General features: G+C 47.9%; 1 protein-coding gene across 1 annotated transcript in view; it reads left to right on the forward strand.

Annotated features, from left to right (window-relative positions):
* The window catches only part of LOC114032380 (cytochrome b-245 light chain), a 15,356-nt gene extending 8,848 nt beyond the window's left edge, over positions 1–6,508 (forward strand). Inside the window, exons 3-6 of the mRNA XM_027847648.1 lie at positions 298–372; positions 1,963–2,046; positions 3,458–3,539; positions 6,019–6,508. Of these exons, the coding sequence (XP_027703449.1) occupies positions 298–372; positions 1,963–2,046; positions 3,458–3,539; positions 6,019–6,225 (448 nt within the window). The 3' untranslated portion in view covers positions 6,226–6,508. The remainder of the gene's footprint in view (positions 1–297; positions 373–1,962; positions 2,047–3,457; positions 3,540–6,018) is intronic.
* The last annotated feature ends 688 nt before the right edge of the window (positions 6,509–7,196 follow it).

Raw genomic sequence — 7,196 nt, forward strand, 5'->3', positions numbered from 1 at the left:
CTGGAGGGCTCCATGTGGCCTTGAGGTTACCGGATCCCCTCCCCTGGCTAGATGCTGCTGTTACAGGCTCCACCTGCTCTTAGCCTTTCTGGGCTCCTCCTTCAGGGTCTATGACCTTAGATAGATTCCTTTCCATGAACGGCCTGAGCCATTGGTGGGTGGGGCTGTAGGCTGGTCTGGGTGAGGATCATAGGATGGGAGCATCATTGATTTAGGCCTGGAAGGACTGCCGAGACTTCAGTTCAACCCCCTGGTTTCACAGAGATGAAGACTTTTTCCTTAACTTGGATCCCTCAGTGTAGCTGGGGTATTTATCTGCCTGCTGGAATACCCCCGGGGCAAGAGGAAAAAGGGTTCCACCATGGAGCGATGGTAAGTGCCCCTCTTTGTCCTATGTGAGATATATATATATATATATATATATATATTTTTTTTTTCTTTTTTGGGCTAGGCAATGGGGTTAAGTGACTTGCCCAGGGTCACACATCTAGTAAGTGTCAAGTGTCTGAGGCTGGATTTGAACTCAGGACCTCCTGAATCCAGGGCTGGTGCTCTATCCACTGTGCCACTAGCTGCCCCATGTGTGAGATCTTTAGGGTTTTTCAGGGCCACTTTTGCCCAGTTATCTGATACAGGAAGGGCTGAGGACTTTCCCAACTCCTTGTCAGCAAACATTAGATCTAAAGATTTGGCCAACAGTTCCTCCTCTGGCATGCCTATGCTTGGAGAATGGGAGCCACTTAACAAGTCTTCATTGGTTGTTTAGGCCCTAAGTGCCTAGCACTGTGCTAAATACAAGAGAATAATACCTTTGTCCTCATGGAATTTATAATCTCAAGGAGACTAAGGCTTTAGGAATTAAAAGAAAGGGGAGATGGGGGGAGATTGAAGGTGGTCCAAGAAATAACAGAACTTTAACTGGGTCTTGAAGGATAGACGGAGTTTGTGTGGATGGGAGTGGGGGAAGTGGGGAGGGGAAGAGGTAAGGAGGAAGAGAGTTGAAGGCAGAGGAGAGCAGCATGAGGCATTTGACGAATTCCTGTAGCTGATCATAATGGATAGTGGGTGAATGAGAAAACCCAACTCCTTCATGAATCCTTCTGTGAACCCTCTTAGCCCACAGGGGATGAATCCCTTCTCTAAACTCCAAATGCACTTATGGTCTGTAATTGATTCAAAACATATGTACTGATCAGGACAATTAGTAGTACTTAATGTTGTTTATTGCTCTCTGTTTCCTGTGTATCAATCTTGTTCTCCCAACTGGAGCAAAAGCTCTATGAAGGCTAGGGGACCTTGACTTAATCCATCTTTGATTCCCCAAAGTCCTGGGCATGAAGCAGGTGATCAGGAAGTACATTGTTGAGTAAATGGTGAAGTGAGAATGCCTCAGTGCAAACCCATCCCAATTACTGGAAAAATCAGGTGCCCTACTGATGCATACAGCAACCTTAGTCTCATCTCTTCATCATCCCAAACTTCACCACCACCCCCACCTCTATCCACACAAACTCCTCTCAACCTTGAAGATCTAGCTGAAATCCTTTTAGTTATTTCCCTGACTACCTTCAATCTCTATTCATCTTTTCCTTCTCTGAGCTAAAGCCCCAGGTTCCCAGAATTAATGATAAGCTCCAGGAGGGAAAGACTGTCATTGGCTTGTATTTTGCACAGGTCTAGGTACATAGCACTCAGTAATGATATATTGAGAGTCTGACTCCATTTTCCAAGCACAGGACTTGGGTGGTGATGGTCAATGCCCACTGGCCATTTCTTCAGATCCAGTGTTTGCTCACAAGGTGGGCATTCCATGCTGTACTCTTTGGAAGCTTCCCTTGACTGATAAATTCGTCATAAGAAGGGCATTGGGGGCCATCAATAAAGGGGCATCCCATGTGTGTGACAGTAGTTGGACATGGGGGCTTTTCTCCCACATGCATTTTTTTTTCTTCTCTTGTCCAGGGGTCAGAAGTACCTGACAACCGTGGTAAAGGCATTCGGGCCCCTGACTAGGAACTACTATGTCCGAGCCATCCTGCACCTCTGGTGAGTAGCACCTACCTTCCTGAGGCTGGAGGGGAGGGCAGATTTCTCAGGGAGAGTTAGAATCTAAGTTGGCCGACTCTGGAAGAGTGAGGACAGTAATGGGGGAGGCAACCTTGAGCTCAGGACTCCTGGATTCTTTCCCCTTTCGTCCTAGGACATCTTCCTTGCATGATTTTAGATGCTGAGATTCCCCAAATAAACAATGGTTCGGTGGCCAGCTTAAGGGCTGGGGTACTGACCCTGCAGGGAGACCAAGGCTCACCTGTTCCCGACTCTTTGCTTTGTGACACATGCCTGTGTCTCTTCTTCCTTGTCCCTTCATCTTGTCCTCTGGATGGGTTTGAGCTCCTTAACTGTTGCTGTGTTTTCTTTGGGGGAAATGTAATTCTTAAGATCAATCCAGCCTTCAGCCTTGGGAAACCCTAAGTGATGATGAGAAGGGTAGGGGGAGAGTCAACCAACCTCTACGTGATGAGGACCATGGTCAGTTCTGTGGACCACCTTTTAGGAAGAACATTGACAAGGTGGACGGCTCCTAAAAAGGTCAGTCTATAGTGAGGGGCCTGAAGACTCTGCTTTCTGAGGTCTAGATGAAAGATCATGGCTCTGGAACTGGAAGGAGACCATGTAGTCTGACTCCTTCATTTTAACAGATGAGGAAACTGAGGCCTGGGCTAGATCCAAGGTCACACAGGTGGAGATGTTTAGACTGGAGAAGATAAGATGTGATAACTCCAAGTATTTGAAGGGTCTTCCTGTAAAAGAGACATGAGACTTTTTCTGCTTGGTCTGAGAAGGTCCAAAAAGGATATATTGGCTCAATGTAAAGAAAACAACTTTCTAACAACTAGAGTTGACTGAAGATGGCATAATAATGACAATTTATATAGCACTTTAAGATTTGTAAATTGCTTTACAAATCTTTCAGTTTATCCTCACAATAATTCTAGGACGTAGATGCTGTTATTACCCCCATTTTACAGGTGAGTAAACTGAGGCAGATAGCAGTTGTGTGATTTGTCTACAGTCAGTCACCAAGGCCAGGTTTTAACCCAGGTCTTCCTGACTCCGGGTTCCACTCTTTGTCCGCTGTGTCACCTAACCTGGGAAGTAGTGAATTTCTCCTCTCTGGGGGTCTCACAATGAAAGCGGTATGACCACTAATCAGGGAGGTGAAAGAGAGGTTCCATCTGTAGGCACTGGTCAGCCTAAATGATCTCTGTGCATTTTTCCCACTCCGAGATTCTATGAAGCAGCCTCATGAGTGAAGGGACCGAGGTCTCAGAAAGCCAACAAATTCCCCATAGCATCCTTCCCTTCTTACCCCAGGCTCTTCAGCCTCACCCATCTAATCTTCCCATCCCTGAAGATGTCTCTGCATTGGTGATTCCTTTCTTTTCTCCCTCCACAGCTTGGCGGTCCCTGCAGGGGTACTATTAGCCACCATCCTGGGCACGGCCTGTCTGGCGATTGCAAGCGGGATCTATCTCCTGGTGAGTCAGATCTTGTACAGATAAATGCAGCCTTCTCCCTGCCCTGAATCCCTTCTTACGTCCTCATCTTAGAGGCATAGGATTTGGGGCTTGGAAGGGACCTACCTCAGAGATGAAAGATTTCTTCCTCCCACTTTCCAGGGGAGGAAACTGAGACTGGGCCTGCTGTGTCCCACAGGCTGAATGTGTCAGAAACAGGACTGGAACCCAGGTCTTTCTGACTCAAAGGCCAGCTCTTCTAACCACTATGCCACACTACCTTTCCCCTAAAGGTCTGATATTCTCCAGGGAAAGGTATATCCCAGTGACAACATTTAATACCATCTAGTCTTTGGGGCTCAGTTTTTCTCATTTGTAAAGTGAGATGACCTTGATAGCTTTAAATCCTATAAGGACTCCTGTGAGCTCCAAGGGCAGGTGTAAAGTCAGGGCAGTCAACAAGCATTTATTAAGGGCTTACTGTGTGCCAAGCACTGTGTTAAGTGCTGGGAATACAGATACAAGCAAAAAGAAAGACATTTCCTGCCCTCAAGGAACCTACATTCCAGTGGGAGAAGACAACATATAAAAGGAACAGAGAAGGGGTGGGAAGAAGTACCTACAAGGCAGCAAATTCCAGGCAGAAGCCAAGCCTTGAAAGGAAGGAAGGTGGCTGCTCTGGGGCTGTCCTCAAAACCAAGCATCTAGGAGGATCTCAGCAGCAGAAGGAAGGGCCCCAAAGGGCAGAGAGGTGTTCAGGAGGCAGCACCCTTCCATCTGGGGCACCTTATTCTTCATGTTGGCCCCAAGGCAGTACGTTTCCTTCACAAGCAGGGTCTTCTGTCTCTGGTGTGTTCTACCTGGCTCCTGACACAGCCTGGCTACTGAAGCCACGATGGTCAGCTTGATTCCTGGGTGGGCCAGTTAATGCCCCTCTCCTCTGTAGAACCATGGACAGCACCCTTCACCTCAACCAGACAGCTGGGAATGGTGCCTCTGATCACTGAGGCTGGTTTTGTAACTGGTTCAGTATAAAGTCAGGGTGCAGGCAACTCAAAGCCTATGGCCTTCTGCTGGTGAGCCAGCTGGGTAATAACCATAATAACAATTCCAGTTTCTATAACACTTTAAGGTTTACAAACCACTTTTGTCACAACCACCCCACAAAGCAGGGAAGTTTAATTACTATTATACCAATTTTACAGAGGAGCAAACTGAGGCTTGGATAGGTTAAGTGACTAGGCCTATGTCATGAAATAACCCAAGGGGCTCATGGCCTGTGTCCTGTCTCAAGAGAACAGGAGTCTGACAGTCAATGCTATCCCACCCCCACCCTGTGCTCCTGGGGCTATCCCACAGTCATATAGTCAAACAAGCATTTAAAAAAAAATTCATTTATTTTCAGTTCCAAATTCTCACCCTTTCCCTGGTCGCTCTCCTGCCCATCAAGAAGGCAAGAAAAACAGAGTCTGTTACGAATATAAAGTCATGAAGACAAATTCCCTCATTAACCGTATCAAGAAGGAAAGGAAGGAAGGAGGGAAGGAAGGAGGGAAGGAAGGAAGGAGGAAAGGAAGGAGAGAAGGAGGGAAGGAAGGAGGGGAGGAAGGAAGGAGGGAAGGAAGGAAGGAGGAAAGGAAGGAAGGAGGGAGGCAAGGAAGGAAGGAGGAAAGGAAGGAAGGAAGGAGAGAATGAAGGAAGGAAGGAGGGAAGGAAGGAAGGAAGGAAAGAAGGAAGGAGGGAAGGAAAGGAGGAAGGAAGAAACATGCTTCAATCTGTACTATGAGTCCATTAATTCATTGTGTTGATCAGAGTTCCTAAGTCTTTCAAAGCTGGTTAACTTTATAATATTTCAATCGGCATTTATTAAGCACCTACTGTGTACCAGGCACGGTACTAAGTGCATGGCAAAAGGCAAAACCAGTACCTGCCTTCAAGAAGCTCGCAGTCAAATAGGGAAAGACAACATGTAAATGGTCCAACTCTTCATTTTACAAATGAGAAAACAGTGGCCCAGATAGGGGAAGGGACTTGCCCAGGGTCACAGAGGCAGGTCTAGAGTCCGGGTCCTGTTTTCTCCTGCTCCACACTGTGTCCCAAAAGTCATTCAGTCTGTCAGTCGATAAGCACTTATTAAACACTTGCTGTATGCCAAACCCTGTGTTATGTACTGGGGATACAAAGAAGGGCAAAAATATGGTCCCTGTTCTCAGATAGCTCACGTTCTAATAGAGAAGACAAAATACCAAATAACTAGATGCATAAAGCTATGTACAGTGAGTGAAAGGAGTTAGTAGCTGGGGGTAGGGGAGCCTCCAGCTGTATTGGGGGAGGGAACAAAAATAACCCTGGAGTAGAGGTTGGGAGCTAATGGAATGGGGGTGGGGGAGATGATGCTGCTGCTCCTGATTGGCAGCTCCTCTGCTCCTGGGGCAGAGCCCAGCTGATGGGCAGCCCCCGCTCCAGACCAGCACACCCATCCCTGGTTCCCCTTCTGTAGGCTGCAATCCGGGGAGAAGAGTGGATGCCCATTGAGCAGAAGCCCAAGGAACGACTTCAGGTTGGGGCCACCATCAAGCAGCCTCCCAGTAATCCCCCACCCCGGCCCCCCGCCGAGGTCCGGAAGAAGCAGCCTGAGGAAGAAGCCGCAGGGCCCTCTGGGGGGCCCCAGGTGAACCCCGTCCCAGTGACTGATGAGGTTGTGTAAGGAGACCCTGAGCCTGGCCTGGGACCCTTGTTGAAGCCCGGCCCCACCCCCACCTCCCTACTCAAGCGGGGACCAGCTTCCTCCACCACCGTGCACTCCCACAAATGACCACCAGAGGGCAAAAGACATAAAAGACCAGCACCCCTGTTGCCTGGGACAGGGAACCTCCTGGCAGGTTGTTTGGCCCCGGGGGCACAGCCTGTCCTATTTCCCATCTGTCCTCATCCTTGGTCACAGTTTCCAGTTGCAATAATTATTTTGTAATAAATGCATCAGGGTAAAAGCTCTTGTGTCTTTCTTCCTCAAATAGGCATGGTGGGCGGGTGGGGTGGTACAGGAAGAGGGAGTGGTCACTACACATTCTCTAGAGCCCTTTCCAGGGTCTCAAAGTGCTTTCATTTGGTTTTTAATGCTTATTGTTCATGCCTCACAACAGTCCTGAGGTATAATACGAGTATTATCTTTACCATTTGGCAGATGAGGAAACTGAGGCACAGAGAAGCAGCTTGAATTCAGCTTTTCTGACCAGGGCTCTCTCCGCCACCCTCCACCACACTAAAAGACTCAATACATTTAGTTATAGCTCTGCCTTAGAGCATGTTCATGGTGCACATCATGCCCAAGGCCCTTCTCTCTGCCTTCAAAATTTTACAGTCAGTCAACCAATGTTTACCAAGCTCTTATCATGTGCCTGGCACTGCTGAGTTCTGGAGCAAGGATGGGGAACCTGCATCCACATGTGTCCTTCTAGGTCCTTGGGTACAGCCTTTTGACTGAGTCCAAGTTTTAAAGAACAAATCCTTTTATTAAGGGAATTTATTCTGTGAAGTCTGGATTCAGTCAAAGGGCTACACTCAAGGACCTAGAGGCCACATGTGGCCTTGAGGCTGCAGGTTCCCCACCCCTGTGCTAGGGATACAAAGAAAGGCAAAAACAGTTGGCATAGTGTCCTAGATTCTTGAAATTCAGTG

The sequence above is a fragment of the Vombatus ursinus genome, unplaced genomic scaffold, assembly GCF_900497805.2.
Source record: "Vombatus ursinus unplaced genomic scaffold, bare-nosed wombat genome assembly UNPS02005286.1, whole genome shotgun sequence".
Classification (NCBI taxonomy): domain Eukaryota; kingdom Metazoa; phylum Chordata; class Mammalia; order Diprotodontia; family Vombatidae; genus Vombatus; species Vombatus ursinus.